This window comes from Cydia strobilella, chromosome Z (assembly GCF_947568885.1).
Source record: "Cydia strobilella chromosome Z, ilCydStro3.1, whole genome shotgun sequence".
Classification (NCBI taxonomy): Eukaryota; Metazoa; Arthropoda; class Insecta; order Lepidoptera; family Tortricidae; genus Cydia; species Cydia strobilella.
The window spans coordinates 47,319,975-47,345,668 of NC_086068.1; the positions used below are offsets into that span (position 1 = coordinate 47,319,975).

General features: G+C 38.2%; 1 protein-coding gene across 1 annotated transcript; it reads left to right on the forward strand.

Moving 5' to 3' along the window:
* Positions 1-312: 312 nt before the first annotated feature.
* LOC134754827 (exostosin-3) lies at positions 313-16,511 on the forward strand. The gene is made up of 10 exons (XM_063691255.1): positions 313-596; positions 3,407-3,532; positions 6,288-6,799; positions 6,885-7,190; positions 7,274-8,282; positions 8,358-8,560; positions 8,850-8,951; positions 11,523-11,697; positions 12,268-12,372; positions 14,354-16,511. The coding sequence occupies exons 1-10, from the start codon at positions 453-455 to the stop codon at positions 14,456-14,458; spliced, it is 2,787 nt and encodes a 928-aa protein (XP_063547325.1). The 5' UTR covers positions 313-452; the 3' UTR covers positions 14,459-16,511.
* Positions 16,512-25,694: the final 9,183 nt, after the last annotated feature.

Here is a 25,694-nt window from a genome sequence, read left to right on the forward strand (position 1 = left end):
TGTGTAGTGGATTACGCTGATTAGCGAACTAGACCCCACACTCGCGTTCGCGGCTTCGCAATGTGAAACATAATTGGTTAAATATGACGTCAATACACCAATTTGTGACTACTATTATAAAGATGTGTACAATATAAATATTGTTTCTTAAATAAAATTATACTAAGAAAAAAAAACCGTACTTTTTTTACCCAAATCGTACCTTTTATGACGTACGGACGTACATAAGCTGGAAGGGCTCTGGCAACACTGCATAAATGTCATAATGACTTTTCAACATTTTTAAGTATACAGCGGAGTTGTTGTGTTTCAAGTATACTGCATGTACGAAATTAATGCATGAGACTTTCTTACGTCTGTAGAATGAAACAGATTCAGATTCTTGTATTTAGGAATAATTATTAGCGTAAAATGTTTTTATAATATATATATATACTACCTTTGAGAAGTATATGATACTCCTTAAATTGTGCAAAATGTTACTCAATGACCGTCTATGCCAATGGCTAGGGCATTTAAAGTTGTCTCGAGTAATTTTAATGGTCTCCGTAATATTATTTGTGGTGCCGCTTGTAACACACTACTATCTGTCCAAGGTAAGCGAAGTTGCACTTTTTAAATTTGTCTTATATAGGCATCCATTAACAAGTGTTACAAAAGTAGGAATTTAATTGCTAAAATAAGTTGCCTGCTCTTAAATTTAAATACACAATACACACAACCACAACAAAAGTTACATTGGTAGAGTTTTGAGGAACCTTTGGGTTCCATACATCATACATTTGTATATTTCTTTATAGTTATAAGTTTTTTTTGGTCGCTTGATCTGTAATTATGGCCTTTTATGTAGTTTATAGGTATAGAAATATTTTTTGTATTTATTTCAAAATTTTGAGGTATGGGATTGACTATGTCCAATTGTCCACGATGACCAGTCAGCTTGGGGACTTGATTGTTGTAAGTACAGTTGTTGTATGTTTTGTGACTTCTTGTTCCATTTGTTTCATTTGTAATTATATTTATTGTTGTTATGTTTGTTGTTGTAATTGTTTTTGTAGTATATATTTCTAGTTTGACTGATTTCCGCTGTCCTTATCTCGAAATGAGTTTGTTTTTGGGAGTTTCATGGGATGTTTTCCTGTGGTAGTCTCGCTGATACGGCTGAAGCCTTCTGGTGGTGTTGACGGTGGTAAGACTGGTAAGGATGGTACTCGTTTTCTTTTTTCCTTTCCCTTAAATTCTTTCACAATCAACAGTCCATTTTTAATAACAGCATATTTGCCTGCAAGCCTGGCTTCCTTCATTTTTGGGATTAGGGCCCTGTTGGCTGCCACAATGGTTCTGGGTAGGTCCTCCGAGTCAGACCATAACCCTCCACCACTACATAAGCAAAATAAACACAACAAAGTAAACACAAGCAAAAACAAGGAAGAAGGCTGGAGGAACCCTTTGCCGAAGGGCAAGCAAACAAAGAATAGAAAAAAGTAAAAATGGGAGATAATAAATAAAATATGTAGAGAGTTAATGTGAAACTGTTCTTTGTGTTGTAAATAAAGGCTATTTTAATTTAATTTAATGTCCAATTGTCCGCATTCTTTAACTGAATTCAAATCTTAACAGTTTTGATTTATTGGGAACTTCTCTAGCCTTACTGTACAAGTATGTACAGATGTAGTGCATAATTGTTTTCCATCATATTTTCTCGGAGATGTTCGTATTAATTTGTCATGCTACTTCAGTCAACCTCAGTACTTTTTGTACTGAGACTGAATTAAATATCAAGACGCATTCGTATATTTCCGTGAAAATACGATGGAAAATAATTATGCACTACGTCTGTATCATGTTTATGCCTAGAACTTGTTCTAGCAAAGATGAGGGATTGACAAAATAAACTATTGACATAATTGTTATTGATAGACAGAGCTATAGAAAATACATATTTATGATAGCTACTGCAAAATACTGGACACATAGCATATCCTCTTTAATAAGTACCTATATTAGCCACTTTTTATGACTAGGCTACCTACAACATGGGGTGTTTTGTCAACCCTTAGCAAAATCTTGGGAGGCGATTATGAGTTTAGTCCCCTAGTAAAAGTTTCTCAGCATGGAGGCCTTTATATTTGCAAAATATGGCTAAGTGTTGATAAAATAGTTTCGTTTTTATATATAGGCACAATAGGTTCATATAGTGAGGAAAGGTATATGTTGATTGTTGCATTTGATTTGAATTCTTGTAACGTTTTGGTGAGTTATTACTTATTATAATTATCTTTTTTTACTTACTTTGCTTATCGATAACAGGTTTGTTGAATCAATAAGTATAAGCGACATACCTCCTCGCATTGCTTGTCGTCGCACCTATCTTGCCTCGGTTACATAAATTTTCTAAGTTCCTAACGCCTTTAAAAATTGACGATTGCTACCCAGCCTATCTCCATAATGGTTGATCTTACATGATGATGATGAAGTAATAAAAAGTTGGTGTTATGTTGAAAACATTAAATTGATACACAATATATTTAAAATATATAATAGTTACAGTTAGTGGATATTTGACTGTAAAAGAAGTAATTTAAGCAAATAATATGGAAATAAAGATTATTACTTATTTCTTTTATAAAGAAACTAATGGAATATTTGATAACACTAAAAGAGACTGAACATGAAATTGATAAAAAAGACAGAACTGTAGTAATTAAATGTGAAACTATGAATTATTAAGTTTCATTGTTTTCATTGCACATATAAGGACCGTTTGTTATTTACTTCTACTTTTAATCTTTTTTAATATGTTGTATTCGACATTGTATTGATATAGGCATATATTCGATAAATGAGACGTCCCTAATGACAATTCAAACTGCCACGAGAATTCTGGCCTCTGATTATGACACAAAAATAAACATAAGAAACCGAATAAAAATTAAAATCATCGGCAATAACAAAACCTTCACGATCTGCGACACAGGTAATTAGTATTAAAAAAAAAACTACATATAAGTAGTCACGTTTCAACTCACACTACTTTTTTGCGGCAATAACTTTTTTCGCACAAAGATTTTTTTATACACTACCTGCCAAACGTTTTACAACTTAGAATAACCTATCCGGTGAGATATTGGTTGCCCTTATTGGTCAGAAGGGCCAGTTAGCTCACCTTCCTTTATGTACTATGGTTATGGTTAAGAAATATTTATACGTACAGACTATATGTGCCATTTTCAACCAAAAGGGTACTTATTGTCGCTTGTCAGTAAGTGTAGTCCCATGTAGCTTCAATTAGAAATCAACCTTATCAACAAGCGACAATGTGGTACCTTTTGGTTGAACATGTCACATATTTTTCTAGTAAACAAGTAGAAGATTTCTAAACTGAATAGGTACATTTCTGTTTCAGTATGATTCATTGTCGTTTTCCTTTGATGGCAACCCCATGCGCCATACTCTGGATGCCTATGGAGATTTTTCATTGATGAATGCTGCAGATCTCAAGATTAGGATAGAAGAAATGCTTAGAATTAAGGTAAGAATAAAAAAAAATGATTTCTTTAAATATACATTCTTCTTGTGTCCTCCTGATTGAGGGTTATGACAAGATGAGGTTTTTTTCACCAACAACCCAACTTTTAACACTTCAGACACTATATATAAAACATGTACTTAGTTTGTAAGCTTAGTTTTTGTACATATTTAAATTAAGGTAAGATCAACTTGGTGTTCAAAATACGCTAACTATATTATTGTAGTCTTCTTGTAAGCATACCAAAAGTAACATTAAACATTGTTTTTTTTTTTTTTTTTTAGCCTACTAAGTGTCCCACTGCTGGGCAAAGGCCTCTCCCCTTGATTTCCACGACTCCCGATTTGGTGTTTCCTCCGGCCAGTTGTTCAGGAAGCTGTCCAGGTCATCCCGCCATCTCCGTTTGGGCCTGCCCCGTCCACGTCCCTCTACCGGCATCCACTTGGTTGCTAAGCTAGCCCACCTCTCCGGATGCATGCGATGGACGTGACCGGCCCAGTCCCATTTGAGCCTAGCGGTTTTCTCGCCTACGTCAGCGATGCCAGTTTTTGAGCGCAGCGTGGTGTTTCTTATGCGATCAGCTAGTTTAACACCTAGAATGCTGCGCTCCATAGCGCGTTGGCAAACCTTTAGTTTGGACTTCTGGATCTCTGTGAGTGACCAAGTTTGGGCGCCGTAGGTTAGAACAGGCAGAACACACATGTCAACGAGTTTGTGCTTCAGTGACAATGGAAGGTTACCCTTCATTAGCTCTTTCATAGACCAGTAGCTCTTCCAGGCATTTTGAACACGGCGCTCAACTTCCTTGTCTTGCCTGTTACTGAAAGAAACTAGCTGGCCCAAGTAGATGTACTCGTCAACATAATGTATGATCTGCCCGTCTACCTCGACACTATCTCGTGTCTTGCTATTGGTCATCACCTTTGTCTTTGCGCGGTTCATTTGAAGTCCGACCTGAAGGCTTGCGTTGCTCAGATCTTGGAGCATTTTCTGTAGTTCTGCTGCAGAAGGGGCAAAGAGAACAATGTCGTCGGCGAATCGAAGATTAGATAGCCTCCTATCACCGACGACTATTCCCTCAGCCCCCCAGGAAACCGCCAGGCTCTTAAAAACTTCTTCGAGGGTGCTTGTGAATAGTTTAGGAGACAGCGGATCACCCTGTTTAACACCTCGTTGTATAGGGAACGACGGACCGGAGTATTGAAGTTTTATATCGGCGGTGCTATTACTGTATATATTTTTGATTAGGTTTATATAGGTAGGATTAATGTTTTGATTTATGAGTGCGGTTACTATGGCAGAATGGGTTAAGCTATCAAATGCTTTCCTGTAATCAACAAATGCTAAATACAGGGGGATCTTAAATTCATTATATTTTTCAATGATTTGGTTGAGTGTGTGGAGGTGGTCGGTGGTGGAAAATCCGGGACGAAAGCCTGCCTGTTCGGGGGGTTGATGTCGGTCGAGCTGCCCAGCAATACGACATTCGATAACTTTAATAAATATTTTGTAAATATGAGAAACCAGACTGATGGGGCGATAGTTGCGTCGAACTTATCGCCTTTCTTATACAAGAGTATCATATGAGAATGAAGCAGCTTTTGGGGTAATTTTCCTGTTTTTATGATGTTATTGAATAATTTGGTAAGGGGAAGTAAAAGGTTGGTCTTTCCGAAAACAAGTTCTTCTGTGCTAATTCCGTCAGCTCCAGGGCTTTTATCGAACTTCATCGTGGACATGGCTTTACCCACTTCCTCGGTTGTGATGGGAGAGATAGTTTCAGCACAGTAATACTCTGGTGTGCTATGTGAGTTGGATGGCTCCGAATATAGAGAAGTATAGAATTGTGTGCAGATGTCCATAATTTTGTTCCTGTCACTATGCTTTTGGCCATTTTCATCCTTTAAGCTGGTGATCCATGATTTCCCTTTCCTTATTCCATTTTTTGCGGTTCTAAGTGATCTATTATTAATTAGTGCTGTTGCGACTAGATTAGTGTTGTGGTTGCGGAGGTCGGTTCGGATGCTTCGTTTAGTCTTCCTGTCTATTGCACGGTACTCAGCAGAGCCTATTTCGAAACCAGTCCGCTCTTTTATTAAATTTCTGGTGGCATTTGATAATACAGTGCGTTTCTTTTGGATAGTCTTGATTTTACTATTCGCGGATTGAATCGCATTCAAAATGTTGTCATATTGAGTTTCTGTATCGTCGATGCCTATATTTAATGTGCTAAATTTGTTTTGCAGTTCCAAATTATACTGATCGTAGTTAGCTGTTAGTGTGGCTCTGTCTAGTTTTTTGTGTCGTCTTGAGAATATGTTTTTGCGGTGTATTTTAAAATTAAATTTTAAGGTGGTCCGAAGAGGTCGGTGGTCTGAGTTAAATTGCATTTTATTTAAAATTCCTGTATTACTTATTATGTCGTTGTTTGTGGTAAGTACGAAATCGATCTCGTTTTTGATTTGCCCATTTGGCGACACCCAAGTCCAGCGGCGTTGTAGTTTTTTTGGAAAGAAGCTGTTGCTGACTTTTAGCCTTTGCCCAAATGCGAACTGGATCAGGCGAGAACCACGTATATTCCGGTCTCCCAACCCGTATGGTCCGAGAATTTCATCGCTGTCCAGTTCTTGTCTGGGCCCTATCTTAGCGTTGAAGTCACCGAGGATAATACTCCAGGATCCTCGATGCTCCTCGTTGGTTAACTTATGTAATTAGTACTGTTTTCCTTAATTGTGTACATTTTATATTCATTGTACAGGCATCAGTATCGACAGAGCTCCGTGAGCTTGAAGCTCGGCGAGCGCGCTTGCAGCGGGAGGCGGCGGCGGCGGGTGCGCGCGCCGACAGCGCCAAAACCGAACACTCGCGCGCCGCCGCTGAGCTGCAGCGCCTGCGCGTGTCCGCCGACCAGGCGCGCCTCGCGCAGCTCGAGGCCATCCGCCGAGACTCGCCAGAGCTCGCTCCACCTTCCCCTCTCCTCCCTTCGCAACCTCCGCCCGTCCTCCCTCCTCTCCCCTCCGCTTCCCAACACCACTGCCGCATGCACTCCTGTTTTGATCACTCCCGTTGCTCTCTTACATCTGGCTTTCCTGTATACTTTTATGATCCTGATACGTATGCGCCCATTGCTGGCGCGGAAGTGGATGGCTTCTTGAAAACGACAGTAAGACAGACACTGGGATACAATGCGCATATTACACAAGACCCCAAAGAGGCTTGTATCTATCTAGTCCTAGTAGGAGAGGCTTTCTCTTCAGAAAGGAATTCAATGTAAGAAATTCGCTTGCTTGTAATATTATCCTGTTTACTGAATTAATCTTTTATGCATATGTTTTATGTACCTAATTTATTTCAGATCATCAGGTGACAACTTAAAATTGTCTTTAAATGAAACTGTAATCAAAAGTTTGCCGTACTGGGGTGGCGATGGTCGCAACCACGTTCTTATTAACTTGGCCCGAAGGGAGCTGTCTGTGGGCGCTGGCGACGCGTTTAAGAGCGCTATGACGGGCAGAGCTATGATAGCACAGTCTACGTTTATTTTGAACCAGTTCCGGCTTGGGTTCGACATCGTAACGCCCCCAGCGCTCGGCCCACCCGGCGGAGACGTATGGCTGGACTGCGCTCCAATAGCTCCCGCCAGACGGAAATATTTACTGAGGTAATTATCATTATCTACAATTCGAAATAAAATAAATAGATTGATTAATAATAATCTGATATGAATACATTAGCTTCGTTTAGTTTTCAGGGCTCGCAACCTCTTTTTAATGGATTGAATAAAGATGAGGATAAATCTGTGATCGAAGCACTCCAAAAGACAGCAAAGTCGAGCTCTACGTCAGATGTATTTTTCCTGCAATTTGAATGCGACCCACCCGTCGAAAAGCGTACAGTGTATCCTATTGGTGATTGGGCCTTATGCGGCACGGACCGCTCGAGACGCGCCTTGCTAAAAGATTCTACCTTTGTCGTCATTCTTGCTCCAAGCGATCCAAGTTATACCTCGACAGCATTGCTGCAAGCAAGGCTGTATGAAGGCTTGAGATCCGGCGCAATTCCAGTCATCTTAGGTGGGGACAGAATTACATTGCCTTATGATGAAGTGCTCGATTGGCGACGTGCAGTATTGATGCTTCCCAAGGCTCGAGTTCCTGAGCTGCACTTCGTTTTACGAGCGTTTTCCGACGCCGACCTGCTCGCATTTCGGAGACAGGGGCGATTATTCTGGGAGCGATATCTTAGCTCAGTGCAAGTGATGGTGGATTCACTTTTAGCAGTGGTCCGAACACGCCTGAACATACCGGCGCGGCCGGCGGCGCCGACAGTCGGGACACCGGCCTTCAACGAATCGTATTACCCGCCACGGTTGGAGCCGCCGACGATAGACGCGGAGCCGGAGGAGACGCTTGGGCCGCTGGAGGCGCCATACTCGAGCCCGACATACCGCCGTAACTATTCGATAGGGCTGGTGCACGGGTACGAACTGTGGAACGAGTGGGCGGACCCGTTCGCGCTGTACCCGCAGACGCCGTGGGACCCGCCGGTGACATCGGAGGCGCGCTTCATGGGATCGGCAGCCGGGTTCCGGCCGGTGGGTGCGGGCGCGGGCGGCGCCGGCAAGGAGTTCAGCGAGGCGCTGGGCGGCGACCGCCCGCGGGAGCAGTTCACCGTCGTCATCCTCACGTACGAGCGGGAGGCGGTGCTGGCGGCGGCCGTGGCGCGCCTGCGCGGTCTGCCCTACTTGAATAAGGTGAGTGGATGTTTCGCATGTTATTATGCGGTTGTGTCGCTTTAATTGTACGTCAATGTTTGGACGGTTTTGTAGGTGGTGGTGGTATGGAACGGGCGCACTCCGCCGTCCGCCTCGCTGGCCTGGCCGGAGAGCGGCGCGCCCGTGGCGGTGGTGCGGGCGGCGCGCAACTCGCTAAACAACCGCTTCCTACCGTACGACCTCATCGACACCGAGGCCGTGCTCTGCGTCGACGACGACGCGCACCTCAGGCACGACGAGATCGTGTTCGCCTTCAGGTAGGTACTTACACCGACATGGCGCGAACAGTATCGCGCATCTCGGCGGTTTATAACCGCTTGGTATCTTCGTCAATATGTAGGTCCCCTCAGGAACGACGAGGTCATGTTGAACTTCAGGTACACTTTCTGAGTTCTGGTTTGGTCAAATTGGACTTGGAAACTAGTTAAACTAGAACGAGTACCATTTAACCTAATTTAGCGGCATTAGCCAATGAGAGTGTAGGAATAGGCTCCTAATATGATTTGATCAAAGTTTTCTAATCATACCGAATGGGATGTTTTGCAGAGTGTGGCGCGAGCACCGAGACCGCATTGTGGGGTTCCCCGGACGATACCATGCCTGGGACCTCAACTACAACAACGGGTTTCTTTACAACTCAAATTACAGGTAATGCTCGTCTTTCGTAGTAGATGTAAAGATTAGAAGGCAACATTTAGATTCAAAAGTAATCTTGCGAGTCAAGTCGTAAGAGCCGCCCAAGGAGCATACAGCTCATTCCCACTTCTTATGATACATGGTGCACTAAGAACAAGCGGGCATCTCTCTCGATTCTTCCCAGAACGTGCAGAATGTGGAATCATCCTTTGCGGTTCTTCAAGAACCGCGTATTCAGGGTTCTCAAGGGTCGGCAACGCATACGTGGCTCTTCCCATGTTGCTTGTGTCCATGGGCGACGATTACCATTTCCTATCAGGCGATTCGTCGGCTGACTACCTCATACAAATAACAGAGAGTCTACCAGGAACTGTCATGTCTCACCGATAGGTAGTCTTATAGGTAGTAAGGAAAAGGATATGTGATCCAACAGCTTCTAAACATCCAGGTGTATAATGTGACAGCTAATTTCAGGCATTGAAACGAAACGATACAAGAGACTGATATTCGAGTAAACTGAAAACCAAATAGGAAGAAAGTTATGGCTAAGGCTGAAAGGAGACTGAATCAATACGTGTGTATCAAGCATCATGTATCAAATTACAATACGACTAAATCGAAAGGTATATATCTGTCTTTACCTAATAAGAGATTGATACATCAGTAGTTTAGTGGTCGCTAGGTGTAGGTATATACATAATGAACAGGAATTGAAGGAAATTTCTTTATAATTTAGTTACCAACCATCATCTTGCATCTGAATCTGACATTATACAGGGTGATCAATCCAAATGGGTCAGTATAGAGAAGTCAGAAACTATGAGAGATAGCGAAATCTGTTCCTAGGAACCATGGCGTCGATTTTAGATTTAATAATAATGACATTCAAACTTTTTTTTATTCTCATACATAACCGGGAATCGAACCTGGTCAATATTCTTTATGTAATCGCGTGTAGTATTTGTCGCGTGTAGTAAAATTAATGCCATCACCATCTTCCTCGCGTTGTCCCGGCATTTTGCCTTGGCTCATGGGAGCCTGGGGTCCGCTTGGCAACCAATCCCAAGAATTGATGTGGGCACTAGTTTTTACGAAAGCGACAGCGACCTTCCAACCCAGAGGGGAAACTAGGCCTTATTGGGATTAGTCCGGTTTCCTCACGATGTTTTTCTTCACCGAAACGCGACTGGTAAATATCAAAGATATTTCGTACATAAGTTTGGAAAAGCACATTGGTACGAAGCCGGGGTTTGAACCCGCGACCTCCAGATTGCAAGTCGCACGCCCCTTACCGCTAGGCCACCAGCGCTTTTAAAAGAAAAAAGTGCCATTATTATTTAATCTAAAATCGAAGCCATGGTTCCTAACAACAGATGTTGCTATCTCTCATAGTTTCTGACTTCTCCCTACTGACCCATTTGGATTGATCACCCTGTATACCTCCGGAAAATACCATGGGGTCTCTTGGGAGTACAATCAGCTGTTACTGCGCTCTAAGCCTGCATGGAATACTACCATAATAAGAGCATGAACAGGTGATGAAAATTATTTTTCGTCACACTTGCTCGTAAAAGGTGTTATAAAATTTTACCACGCCAGCTCGTAAAGGCTCTTTTTATTCTTCAAAAACTGATGAGAGAGTTGCATTTTATCCACGAGAGTGGCAAAGTAATTTAATGCAAATTTTGAGTTTTTTCCTCGTGTTGGCTGGTTGAATTGACTTTTTAGGGTTCCGTACCACAAGGGTAAAAATGGGACCCTATTACTAAGACTCCGCTGTCTGTCTGTCTGTCTGTCCGTTTGTCACCAGGTTGTATCTCACGAACCGTAGCTAGACAGTTGAAATTTCCTCAGATGATGTATTTCTGTTGCCGCTATAACAAGAAACACTAAAAACAGAATAAAATAAATATTTAAGTGGGGCTCCCATGAACGTGAAATTTTTTGCCGTTATTTCGTAATGGTACGGGACCTTTCGTGCGCGAGTCCGACTCGCACTTGGCCGGTTTTGATTGAATAGCGTTTATTTAGGTTTGATTTGTAATGTTTTTACAATTAGTATTTGCCTCGAGTTGGTGAGGTGAAAAATTTGTGTTTCACTCGGTAGCAAAGTTTGTTTAACCCTCGTGCCTTGAAACCCTTGCAACGCTCATGATTCCACTTTTGGAACCACTCTTTACGCTCATGGTTCAATTTTGGGATCTTTCGCTCGCTCGGGTATTGTACGATTGGTTAAACAACAACTTGACCCCCGTGTAAAACAAATAGCTGCATAAATATAATATGCTCTTTTCCTTTTGATACCAGCATACAGCTGGGGCTCAATATTAAAATGTGCAATTGTATACGTATTCAGAATATTAATTTTTTTATTATTATTATACTCTGAAGGTCTACTTAATGCCAGATGTAAGGACCGTAAATAATTTTTTTTTAACAATTAACATCACTTAATTTATGTCACCATTAGCTAATGAAACGAGATCGAAGTTGCAAACATGCATTACAAAATGAAAAACTATGTCATCTAGTGGCAAGCCATGAAAGGACAGAATGGATAGGTAAGGAATATTGGTGTTGCAGCTGCGAACTCAGCATGGTGCTGACGGGCGCGGCGTTCGTGCACCGCTACTACCTGTGGGCCTACTGGCGCGCGCTGCCTGCCGCCATACGCAACTATGTCGACGAGTTCATGAACTGCGAGGACATCGCCATGAACTTTCTCGTCGCGCACATCACTAGGAAACCGCCCGTGAAGGTGGGGCATTATTGTTACATAATGCGTGGCTTTAAATAAATATTAGGGGACATCTTACACGGATCCCCTCGGGGGCAAATGAATCGGTAGATATATACAGTTCAGTGTACCGTCTTCGGCTCTGCGAAGGCGTGCATAAGAGGGATGGTTCCTGTATTTAAAATAAATTATTACACACCATTAACGAAATCACGCACCAGATAATTATTAGAAATACATAGACTGCAGTTATTTTTTGACACAATTTTTATTTAATAAATGGGATAGAACTTAAAAAAGTAAGACTTGACCGTGACGTCACTTGTGCAGTTTTTATTTAAATGACTTATTAGAAAATCGTTTTGACAGTTCTAAAAAAGAAATTGATTTGACAAGTAGGAAAGAACCCCATTGAGATCGGCGGCCATACTAACAATAGTCATACTCATATCCTTTAGCTCTGCTGGTTTTGATTCAAGGCTTTTTACAAAGTTGCCGGTTGTAATTTTCTGTTATTAAGTCCCCCGTCTACATACTTATGGGCAATATATAAACTAATGAGCAGATTTAACAATGTGTGCGTGTTCGCAGGTGACGTCGCGCTGGACGTTCCGGTGCCCTGGCTGTCCAGTCACGCTCTCCTCCGACGAGACGCACTTCCACGAGAGGCATAAGTGCATCCAGTTCTTTTCCCAGGTTCGTGTTTAGTTCATGAGTATGAGCGACATGTGACATCTGGGTGGACGTTCTGTTGTCCCGACTGCCCCATCTCGCTCTCCGACGAGACGCACTTTCACGAGAGGCATAAGTGCATCCAGTTCTTTTCCCAGGTTCGTGTTTAGTTCATGAGTATGAGCGACATGTGACATCTGGGTGGACGTTCTGTTGTCCCGACTGCCCCATCACGCTCTCCGACGAGACGCACTTCCACGAGAGGCATAAGTGCATCCAGTTCTTTTCCCAGGTTCGTGTTTAGTTCATGAGTATGAGCGACATGTGACATCTGGGTGGACGTTCTGTTGTCCCGACTGCCCCATCACGCTCTCCTCCGACGAGACGCACTTCCACGAGAGGCATAAGTGCATCCAGTTCTTTTCCCAGGTTCGTGTTTAGTTCATGAGTATGAGCGACATGTGACATCTGGGTGGACGTTCTGTTGTTCCGACTGCCCCATCATGCTCTCCTCCGACGAGACGCACTTCCATGACGAGAGGCACAAGTGCATGGTTTATGTTTTGTTTAAGGATCGTAGCAAGTGGAAATCCGTGGTCTCTGCCTACCCCTCCGGGAAATAGGCGTGATTATACGTATGTATGTTTTGTTTAAGAGTATGAGCGCCAGTGAGAGTATGTGTTTGTGTAACGTCGCGCTCTACGCTCGTCACGCTCTCCATCGGCGAAGCGTACTTTACTTTTACCACAGAATAAATAATAGTACTACCGTACAGAAAGGAAACTTCCTACAAAACCGAAGTTTGACAGCGGTTCAGGGTGCTGTCCCTTTCTAATACATGTCACCAGTGTTGGCCGAAACATTAATGCAATTAACCATTAACCAGTAGAAATTGAACGGTTTACGGTTGAATTTGTACTGGTTAATGGTTAATTGCAATTAACGTTCGGCCAACACTGCATGTCACTATCCCTTTCGGCTATTTAGGGTTGTCAAAATTCAAATCATTATTTTATCTGTGGTTGTGCACGCAAAGGGACGTCATCGTCAATTTGTGCCAACCCTAATAATGGGGGCTACCGTTTTTGTGCTCGCCAATTGGCGCCACTGTAGATGTAGGTCCAGAAAAATAGATCTCAAAATTCTTCTATGCTTATTTTTATAAAATCAATACGTTCTAATATACACAAAGGTATTTTAACGTTTAAATGTGCCACTTTTTCACCTGTTTAATTTTGCATATATTTTATTTTTAAACCACTAACATTTATTGAGCTATATCTATTGTTTACCATGATTAATCAAAGATGGACAAAGATTTACCACAATTATGAATAAGGAGTGAAAATTCCCGGTAAAAAAAAGCTTGAAACCGCCAAAACTTCTATGCATTTGACATTTTGAAAGACCTCCATTTACACTAGCGCCCCTAGCGGCGAAATTAATCGCGATAGCCCTCATTGCTCGGAGCAATGCTGAGCCGAACGGAGCCGAGTTTGCTCGAAGTTTCGCACCCCTGCTTTTACTTACTTTTGACTTAAATGACTTGTTAATGATTGAATTGTTCTATTGGCTAAAATATTTGCTTCTTCAAGTGCTGCAGTGATTCAGTTTCTCAGTGTCCTTACTTAATATATGAATATGTAACATAAAAACGTACTCGAGGCAACAATATTTGGACGTAGGTTTAGAAACGTGAATCAACCCCACGAAAAAAAAATTGCAAATAGAACCGTAATGTTAAAACATGAAGTAAAAATTTAAGTGTGGGATGGTTCCCATTTGCAGAACTCCGTCCATTTTACACGTTTAATCTTTAACCCTTTTTTGCAAATAAATTACCCCCTTATTCATAAAACTTTACGAGCCTGATTTAGTTAAATTATGTTTTATCCCTTTCTTACAAATACATGAGTCAAAGTGACAGATAAAGACAAACGATTCATAGGTAATTGAGGCCAGTAACGCGTTAATGAATAACGCCATTATTGTTTGTCTGTAACAGGTTATGGGCTACACTCCACTGCTGTCGACGCAATACCGAGCCGACTCCGTTCTCTTCAAAACGCGCATTCCACACGACAAGCAGAAATGTTTCAAGTTCATATAATACGCAGGTCAGCACCCAACCGATACATTATTCCGCAATTAAGACGAAGTCTATCGAGAACGAATGCTATAGTGGAGTCAGAGGAACTAACACGAACATCGAACATAGAAATTTCGTTATCTGTCTCTCCATCGCACTTGCATACTCAAGCGATAGAAAGGCGAATAGACGTAGGTACGAACGAGCGAAGTAGTTCGCGGTGGGCCCTCAGGTTCTCGTAGACTATTATTAGATTTATTATGCAGTGCTCTTGATATGATCATGCGCCATGTTGCCGAATTTCATTGGAACTAATTTCCTACACTGGCAATAATTGTAATGATAGGTTGTCACTGTTGTCAGTGTCTTGTGGCGGCTTACTTGAATAATACTTAAGTGTTGAATATTAAATAATAAATAACAAAAATGTCCCAGACTATACATAATCAAGAGCGAAACATTGTAAATAATGTAAATAGTAAATTGCTGGAAAAGAACCGTTCGGGAAATTAAACTATTTCGCTACGAAACATTTCCAAATTAACATCAGAGCTGACAGGTAAACAAATCAAAATGTCATTATAGTCTGGTTCTTACAACTTAATTATTGTAGTGTTATGTTATACAAGATACAAGCGAGGAAATACTTACAGTAACAAAAATTAGTGAGTTTGAAAAATATTTACTATGGGCTTTGGAGACGATCAATCTAGTTCATCACTACATAGTATAAAACAAAGTCGCTTTCCGCTGTCTGTCCGTCCGTCTGTCCCTATGTATGCTTAGATCTTTAAAACTACGCAACGGATTTTAATGCGTTTTTTTTAAATAGATAGTGATTCAAGAGGAAGGTTTTAGGAATTTAATATATGTGTAAATTTGTTGAACTACCCGTGCGAAGCCGGGACTGGTCGCTAGTTGAGTATATACCAGAACCAGAGTAAGGTAATTTTGATTTATGTGTGATGCGTAAGAAAATGCATGACTTTTATACGGTAAAAAAAAGAAGAACCGACAATAAAAAATGTGAACACCGAATATTTGGATTCTGATTTTGATTACGATGAATAAAAGTATGTAAGTCAAAAAACCAGTTGCCAATCCACAATGTTCAGACTATACTGAACTGTTGCCATACAAATGAGAATAAATAATTGCGCCCTCTTGACAATGCTCATATATTCCTGGTCAGGCTTTACATCAATTTGAACCATATGATATAAGTAGAACTGTTAAATTGTTTGGTTCGTTCTTTTCACTCGTGAGGGATTCGGTAGCTAGCCGCGCTGCATAAAGAAACAATGTATTTTGTTTCACAGCCGGCTAGCACAGGAGTGGCGCGACAGTATCTCGCCCGCGAATTAGACTAACCACCTTTTACTAACTGTATTAATTAACCCGTGCGGCGTCCCAGTATCACACGTGTGATACCAGGGCGCTCCACGGGTTAAAGAGGGACGGGTAGTCTATCTGACGGCCCTCCTGTGCTAGGCCTACAGATTAAGGTGTGAGCCGAAAAATATCACCTCTGAATATTTCAACTATAATATAATAATAACGAAAGTGAAGATCTCAAGTTCTGTGGCGATTAAAAGTAGGTGAAAAAATTATTATTTTTATAGCCAAGCTGTAACAAAAGATGTGCATATTAAAATTTAGATACATTTATTAAAAATAAACCTGAGACATATAGCGGAAGCCGCTCGACCCCAATTTCAAAGGAATGCCGCAAATCGATATACAGGTTAGCCGTTTGGCACACACATACTAGAGGCCAAAACAATTTTTTTGACCCGCAGTTCCTAAAAAAATTTCGCTGCGGGGGGAGTGGTAAAACATTTTTTTTTGTATGGAAAAAAAAATCCAAAACCTATCGAGTGTGGTATCATACGAAAGGGCTTTTTGAGGCGATTCTAAAAATATATCACATCATTACATTTCGGGCATCTTTTTAAAATTAAAACAAAAAGAATTTTCGAAACATACCAAGTTTGGGCTCCTCCAGACACGATATGGCTGTTTTTTTTTTGTACAATATACCACAAATGATACGTAATATCTTGATATCGAACCTCAAGAAAGCAATTTTGAAAATAATATCATTAACAATTTTTTTTAAATTTTTCAATTTTACAAAGTGACAAAGTTCTACTTCAATACCTATTTCACTAGACTTATGGAACTATACTGCAGATACGGTACATATTAATCATAAAATGATACGTAATATCCATATATCGAACGGGAAATACCTCTTTAACCCTTTAACTGCGCCTTTCATCAGTTGGTATAGTTTGTTTAGTTTTTGACACAAAATATCAAGATTGTTGTTTCCATGCAAAAAAAAAACATGTTTTACCACTCCCCCCGCAGCGAAATTTTTTTAGGAACTGCGGGTCAAACATTTTGTTTTGGCCTCTTGTATGTGTGTGCCAAACGGCTAACCTGTACATCGATTTGCGGTAATTTTTATACGAACGGGTTAGACTAATACCAGGGGTATTCCATGAGTATGTCGCTTACGGCATGGCATGCCATTATTTAATCTAATGCTTCTGAATATGTTGGGAATATTTCATGACGGTTAACAAAATAGCCATATTTTCTTGAGCATTACGTTACGCATATGACTGAGGTAGCTGGCATGCAAGGCAAAAGTATTTCGTAGGCGACATTCTCGTGGAAGCCCCACCGCCGCGTCGAAAACATGTCGCGGTTATACGAGTATTTATAGAATATGGACACGGACCATATTGATTTCTTATTGTTCATCTTATATTAAATTATACTATGGTAAATCATTTGTGAATGACATAGGTATTAGAACACTTAGTTTAAATTTAATATTGATGATGTGTAACTTTAATAATAATGAGGCTTTATATTAGAATGACGCTCTATAATATTAAAAAAATATGCATTGTTTTTATTAATATAAATACATATAGCGTAAATAATTTGGCGGATAGATAGATATGTACATTGTATACCTACTGCTGGTGGTTCATACCTATTTAATTTGATATTTTTACTACCGGTTGTGAATTATGATGAACTATACTTATTTTTATTGTGTATGTAGAGGTACCAAAACTGGTACTGGTAGGTACAAAAAGACACAGACATATTAAATATATTAATAACGGGTCACTCACATATTTTAAGTCGAAAACGCTCGACATGTTTCACTCCGTACCGAGGAGCGTCATCAGGAGCTTGCGTCATGTCGAGCGTTTTCGACTTAAAATACGTGAGTGACCTGTTATTAATATATTTATTATGTAGAGGTACTGCTATTATTTTAAAACTATGACCTTGGTCTCCGTACGCATGCTATATTTGTAAAACCGATATTTTGATATTATAGACTTATCAAACGAGTGAAGAATTAATCTTATTATTGTATCTTTATTATCAAAAAATACTATACTTAGTTACCCTGACAAAATTTTATTTGGCCTTCGCCATGTTGCGGATTTTCAGTAGAACTAATTTATTTTCACCACTCCAGCTCATAAAAGCTCTCTTGCTTGTTCAAAAACCGATAAGAAAGTTGCATTTTATCCACAAGAGTGGCGAAGTAATTTGTTGCAAATTTTGAGTTGATTTCTTATGTTGGCTGGTGTAATAACTTTTAAATAATGGTTTGATGCATAAATAACATAACTGTCATTACATTCATTTGGATTTGATTTTGTTTGATGGTTTCAGTTAGTATTTTCCTCGCGTTGGTGTTAGTGTAATGAAATATTTTGTGTTTCACTTGGTGGTAAAATGTGTTTAACCCTCGTGCCTTGAAACCCTCGCAACGCTCAAGATTCCACTTTTAGAATCTTTCGCTTGCTCGGGTAATCAATATTAGGCATATTAGCACTAGGGGTAAAACAACAACCTGGCTCCCTTGTAAAACAATAGTTTTTTGTTTATCAAGGGGGCAAAGTTATGGTTGGAAAAATTTAATCTTGAGCGTTGCGAGGGTTTCAAATCACGAGGGTTAAACAAATTTTGCCCCCGAGTGAAACACAAAATTTTGCTCCACGCCAAACTAAATCAAACCAAATCAAATCCAAATGAACGTCAATAAATACGACTATATATCATTCAAGATCATCATTATAAGTCAATTCTATCAGCTAAAATAAGGAAACAACTCAAAATTTGCATCTGATCACAGTGATTACTTTGCCCCACATGTGGATAAAATGCAACTTTCTCATCAGTTTTTGAACAATCAAGAGAGCCTTTGACAACAGAAACGTTATCGAATTTCACCGATGTAAAAAAGAAAAAAAGATTTCGCAATTATGAACGATTTTACGACAAAATGCCAAAAAAGATTATCAAAGATGCAAGAAAAAATCTTTTGAATACAATAAAACATTTAAACTAAATACAATAAAATAACGAAGGACTGTGTAGCATTCCGATGTTGTGAAAATGTTTTGAAATTAGTGACCGGTACTGATATTTTATATGGCTATACATGACCTGCTTGCGCTTGAGCGAGCGACACTATCTCAGGGCCAAATATAATCTTGTCTGGCTAATAGGTATCAGATATATGTCCATATTACAATTTGATCAAAAACTATTTCTTTTGAAATATATGAAATACGTTTAATATAACATGTTTTTTTTTAATATTAAATGTATAGCAAAAATGTAAATACTGACTCAGTTCCATTGCGAGTCAATAAGGTAGAATATACTAGTAGAACTGTTGGGAATGTAAATAATAGTATCTTGTGCAACAGATATGTATGTACGTAATAAGGGTTTTGTAAAGACAGGCCCGATAATTTTAAGACCTAATTAATTACCTATGTACCGTTGCAAACAATATTTTTTCTAATCTAAAATTATGAATAAAATCAAAGTAAGTAAATAATTGTTTGTAGATCTTTGCCTAGAAGTCAGAATTAAAAAAAAAACAACAGTTGCTTAATATTGTATGAATATCCCTAAGAACACATTGTAGGATCCTTGATCCTTATAACACTGCGCCGGAGCCGGAGCCCCGCGCGCCGCGCTTTTTATGAAGTTGATTTCGATCTCACTGGCAAGTGGCAATCATTTAATCTACAAATAAGAGTGCAGGTGTAGAAAAAGTGTATAAGTATGCCGTATTCTAGGTACGTAAATAAATACAAATAAGTATATATACAAGCAGAAATCTAGATGGGTTTTGTTATACAAATTATTGTTTTATGCTGCTTTAGGATAATTTGAAAAAGGGGATTGTTCTAGAATTTCTGGATGGCCTTTATCAACTGTTGAAAATGTTCGCGCAACAATTAACGTGACATATTTACTGACCCATGTTTTTCTCCTCTAAGTTAATTAGCCGTCCGTGTATATACTTATCTCAATTATCACAAAACACTTTCACTTATAGCTTAAGAATACAACAGAAAAGAAATCTCGATGAAGGTCAAATTAGGATTGTACATGTACATGCACTAATGATTAAGTACCAACTGTCGACATGTATGAATATGGCATATGAGTAGATAATAACAACGATCAGCCATCAGCCAATCCTGGCAACTATGTGTTGTGCCTTAACTTCTAATACTCTTAATAGTTTGCCATCTTAGGCCTTAACAATTAAGTCACTAGTTTATAATTTATAATATATACTTTTTATACTGAAAAAAATAGTTTAGTATATCTGTAGATAGAACATCAATCCACGTAGATAATGTTATGAAATGGTTAATTGGTTAACAATCAGTTCACGCTTATTTGCTTTAGTAAACACAAAGAGAATAGTGTATAGAGGGTTATTGTCGTAGTAAATTTTGTAGTCATAGTAAATTTACTGCCATCTATCGACAGTTCGACACATTAAAACTAATAATGAAAATGAATAAAAAAATCAAAAATATAAATATATACGGACAAATGATTTTTTATTTTTCTTTCACTGATATGTTTTCAAATTGTTAAAATCAATCGGTGTCGCCATCTACGCGAGCATAGGCCAAACTTATCTTATACGGAGTTACATATATCTTTGGTGAACATCACACGTATGGTGGATAGCTGATGTTGGTAACCAATCATTATCTAATAGAGACCTAACGTTACTTAAGTATTACTACTTGGCTTTTATAGGTTTATATTGTAAATAATTATTAAGTAGGTACTATAAGTACATAGTTTGTTGATGTAAAATGTATCTCAAAGAACACTTATTTTAATGTTTGTTTATTCATTTATATTTTTGTTATGTGCCGATTCTATGTTTACTCAGAAAATATTTAGTCATTCGTTTAATTTTTGGGGACAATAAGGGGGCGTCTATTAATTACGTGAGGGGTTTTGAGGATGTTTGTCCTCCCCTTCCCCCCCTGGTGAGATGTCGTGAAATTTGTCTCGACCCCCTCCCTCCCCCCCTAATCTCATGTGAGATCTTTTAAATAGGGATGTTGACAATTTTTTAGAACTGTTTTGAATTTATAGATAGACACGTAATTATTATAAAAAAACTGTCAGTCATAGCGTGTAGATCAAAAACTGTAGTAGGTATTTAATTTTCTCTCTTTGTAAAATATATTATTACGTACATATATAAGCTAAAATGATGAATAACAAGGTTTACAAGTGTTATGCAGTGCCTATGTATAAAATAACAATTAACAATCAAGACACTAGAGTTGTTAGTTATTCGTATTCGCCTTTTGATTAAAATACATAGTACATTTTATGGCGAGTGCGACGTGTGTCAATACTCACGATTCCCCCGAGATGTCTATTATGAGCCGTAGGCGAATAAAAGACAAGGGACGAGTAAATAATAATACTTTCACACATTGTTACCATAAACGACGGTTTTTAATACATTTGTGATTTTTTTTTACAACAAAACAAATATTTGTTACATGATATACACTTACAGTTACGAATTTTACAAATACAAATACACATAATTTATTGAAAAAAAAGTATTGTACACAGGTTTATCTTAAAGACTAATAGTTGTTAGTAGAGGAAAGTGGGTTACAAATGCCTGAACTAGGAGTTCCTGTGTTTCAGGCAGCGAAGGATAAAATTAATCAATTTTTAATTATTCACTTAATTATAAATTACTTATTAAATTACACAATAAAAGTCTGATCACCTTAACAAATTTTTGCCTTGAACTTGAATGATATTGTTAATTCTGCACTATACCTATATATTACGTTCAGCGATGATAAATACATTGCAGAAATTAATCACAATAACTGATTTTATACAAAAACACTTAAGGTTACAATTTAAGATTAATTAAATTTTGAGTGCAAATAGCGGACGCCGGTTTAACTTTTAAAATTTTATTTTTTTCTGTTTCAAACAACGCGGCAATGATAGTTCCATTCTGCCAAATTATGAAAAATATTTTTAGTGAAATATCGTACTATACATTTTATTTATTTAATAACAAATAATACGTACTTTCTATCGTGTAATAATATTTTTTGTACGTAATAAATGTCTAATGGCGAAATAAAAAATACATACAGCTTTTGAACATCTAAACTCTTTGTTAACGGTTTGGTGATTACGGTCAGGTTTGACAACTTGTCTGTGGGACTTTCTCACGCCGTGATACGTCACGCGCTCCGATTGGCGTTTGCAGTCACGTGATACTGGGCATTATTTTAAATATTTTTAATTCTTATACCTTTAAACGAGCAATTCTTGTATTTATGTATATATTTCTGGGATCTCGGAAACGGCTCTAAAGATTTCGATGATAATTGCTATATGGGGGTTTTCGGGGGCGTAAGAGCGATCTAGGTCTTATCTCTGAGAAAACGCTCATTTTTGAGTTTTTATATGTTTTGTTTTTCGAGCGAAGCTAGGTACCCCAGATATTTTTTAATTAATTTGTTACGCATATTAACACTTACAAAATAAGATTTTCATCATTCTAATATTCCCTGCTATGGTAAAAACATAACATGTTATATATTCGCGATTCATGTCAACATCCCTATTTTGTATTTTGAGTATAAATGCGTTTGATTTATTAAACAAACCACAAATTGCTTTACTATTTTTATTAAGAGTTGTAAAGACGACGGGGACCAAATCTTTAATATATCAATAGTAAATAATTTAATTATGTATTCATGGTATTTAATGTATAAAATAATTTTGTCAGATTATGGCATACTTTAGTGTACTAATGTACGATTCCCACCGAACGGGCGGAGTCGGCGCACTTGAGCCCCTGAAGTCCTCACGTAATTAATGGACGCCCCCTAAAACGTCAAGTACCTAAGTGATACAGGACCTTGATCATAATTTATTTTATACTATTTTTAAGAGTGCAACATATTATAGGTATTTAAAATTAGACCTTTACAATAGTTACAATACAATATGTACTACATTAGAACAATAATTGATTATAATATTTTGTGTAACATCTCCAGCAGAATTCATTTCCATTAAAATAATAAATGTTGTATTGACGAAAAAAAATTAAAAACTGATAAATTGGACAACTAATATTAATTTGGCGTCATGATGAAACGAAATAAATACCATACCTAATCTTCTTTTGCGCCTAGTCAATTTCAGAAGATTCGGCAAAATAACTGATTTTGCAGTAAATTCTCCTCTCTAAAAACTGCTCCTTTTGTGTGGCTTTAAGAAGAGGGAAGTGTGTCAATCCTCTGACTTCATCATCAAACCATAACGCTTAGCAAAGCCTAGGCCTAGGGTGACTGCTATAGTTATTGGCCACTACTTACATAGCAATTTGCCACTCTTAACAATAAGGCTTCAGTTGGTTTGATTATTTCTGCTTTTGTTAGGAGTGGCCAATTAGGTACTATGATGTGGCCAATAGCAGCCACCCCAGGCGGTATTTAGCTAAATAGAGTAAAGTGAAGTTTGCGGGTGTGTATTTAATTAGATTTCCGCGTTATTGTACCTATAAATGTAATCCTGGTCTCGGACATGCGTGCATTAGTTACGTTCGTTCGTCGAACATTCAGGTCTAGGCCGCAAACACCTACCACCAGTTTGACACTGACATATTTGCAAGCGTGGGCGTAACTTACTTTCTATGCATCTAGCTCGTACTCGCATATATATTAGTGCGAGCGAGATGTAAATTTTTACTTGTTCCAATTCATGACTACTTATTGATGAGTGTTAATATTAGTTTCCTTTAAACGTCGTAATCAACATAAAAACCTACTGTTAATGTAAGAATACGAAAAATATGCATATTTCATATACTTACCTTTTCATCATTATAAGTATTATAACACGTTTATTTTTTAATTTTCAAAATCGGTTCAGAAATGACGGAGTTATGGAGTAACAAACATTTAAAAAAATTCCTTTGAAATCTTGATGTCGGTTAAAAATAGGAAAAAAATTAAATTTGCGTCCATGTTCGCTAGTACCATAGAAAAACCTGGATGTTAATATTAAACATAAGAAAAATAAAGAAGGGGCTTCTTTGGTGCAGGTACCTTATTATTATTATTATATTATGCATACAATACTAACTTGCGGTGTATCCGTGAGTTTAATCTTAATAAAAATAAAGCAAGGCAAACATGTGCCTGTAATAGTGTATATTCAAATATTTTAACTTCTTTAATTCACGCTTTGCAACACAAGCAGTCGCTTGTAAAAATGTTTTCTCAAACATGCTATGTAATATTGATATTACGTTCTTTATATTAGGCTGGGAAGTATCACGACTCCGGCGCGGCTAGACGAGGGGCCTGTAATGAAATTTCATACAAAGTTGCAGGCCTAGGCCGGGAAGTGGCTCTTTTTTAATTTCCATTTCACATATATTTGTGACACAGCATCATGGCATTCAGCCAAAAAAAAAAACTGTAACCAATATTTGCTTATGGTTCGGAATGACATTCTGCCAATACCCCTTAAAAAAAACAATAAACGATAATTAATATATTTTGCAGTTTTATTTGTATCGAATTTACAAACAATATATAAATAAAACATTATTAACAAATTCCAATAATATTGAATTGCAAATTTACCTACAAATACAGATTTAAAATATAGTTGGTCAAACCAGTTTGTCAGTAAATAAGAACAAAAAAACTATACTCATCCATTTCTTTTGGGTGCTAGTACCAGTGTAAGACAAAGATAGTATGATTATCTCTGTCTATGTTTGAAATGAGACAGTCCTTTGACAAACTATATTTCATTTAAATATTAGCGGTAAAAATGTCTACTCAAACACGCGTTGGTGTTTTTTTAATCGTTTTGGAGGTAAAGTTGAACATTTTTCATTGTGTATCTGTAATTCTATTTTATTGGATTTATTGTGCGTTGTGTATTGTATTATTTTATATGAGTTCCGACGAAAATATTAAATAAATACCTGTTAATTATACTCCATGTTTAAGGCAACGATGTATGTGAAGCATAATATCAACATAAAAAACGATGTAATCTTAGTTATGTGGCTAAAACTACAGTCAGAAGGATGCAAGGCGAAAAATCAAAGATACATAAATATACCTTTGAACATTTGTGTAATAAATTGATTAACTACATGTGTAAAATATACGACACGTGTGATAAAGATAGGTACAGGTGGTAGTTATATTTTGTGCCTAGTTTACTTTTAGTTTCTTTAGAATTAAAACTTTGATTTCGTGGAGATTTCTTTATTTATTTCATTGCATGTTTGAGCAAAGCACTATATAGGTACATACATCGGCGTGAAAAGGGGTTGTCGGCCTCATAACTATCCGGCCTCACTACGTTCGGCCGTATATATGCATTTGGCCGGCAACCCCTTACTTCCCGGCCTCTGTAGTAATGTACTATTAAATTTGACTAATAAAATGAAACCACTGGATAGGTAAAATATAGGTAGTTATTTTATTCAAAATTATTTGCTAGACATCATTGTTAAACTGGTACACACGTATAAAATCGACTGTTAAACTTCACTAGTCTAGGCGGGAAGGAATTTCACAGAAATTCTAGTAAGTTGACCGTACCCTTTGACCGCCACAGCCGGCTATAACAGACAAAGGTGACAGTATAAAATTAACCTTAATACATTCTAATAAAGTTTACTATTGCGTGTTATATAAATTAGACGTGGCGGTCAAAAGGGAGATGAATATCCCGGAACCTGAACACATGCAGAGTTGGTACAGTCGAGTTCATAAATATGTGTACATATTTTCACCTTATTGCAGTGGATTAAGGAGTAGAAATGTATACATATTTATGAACTCGACTGTACAATAAG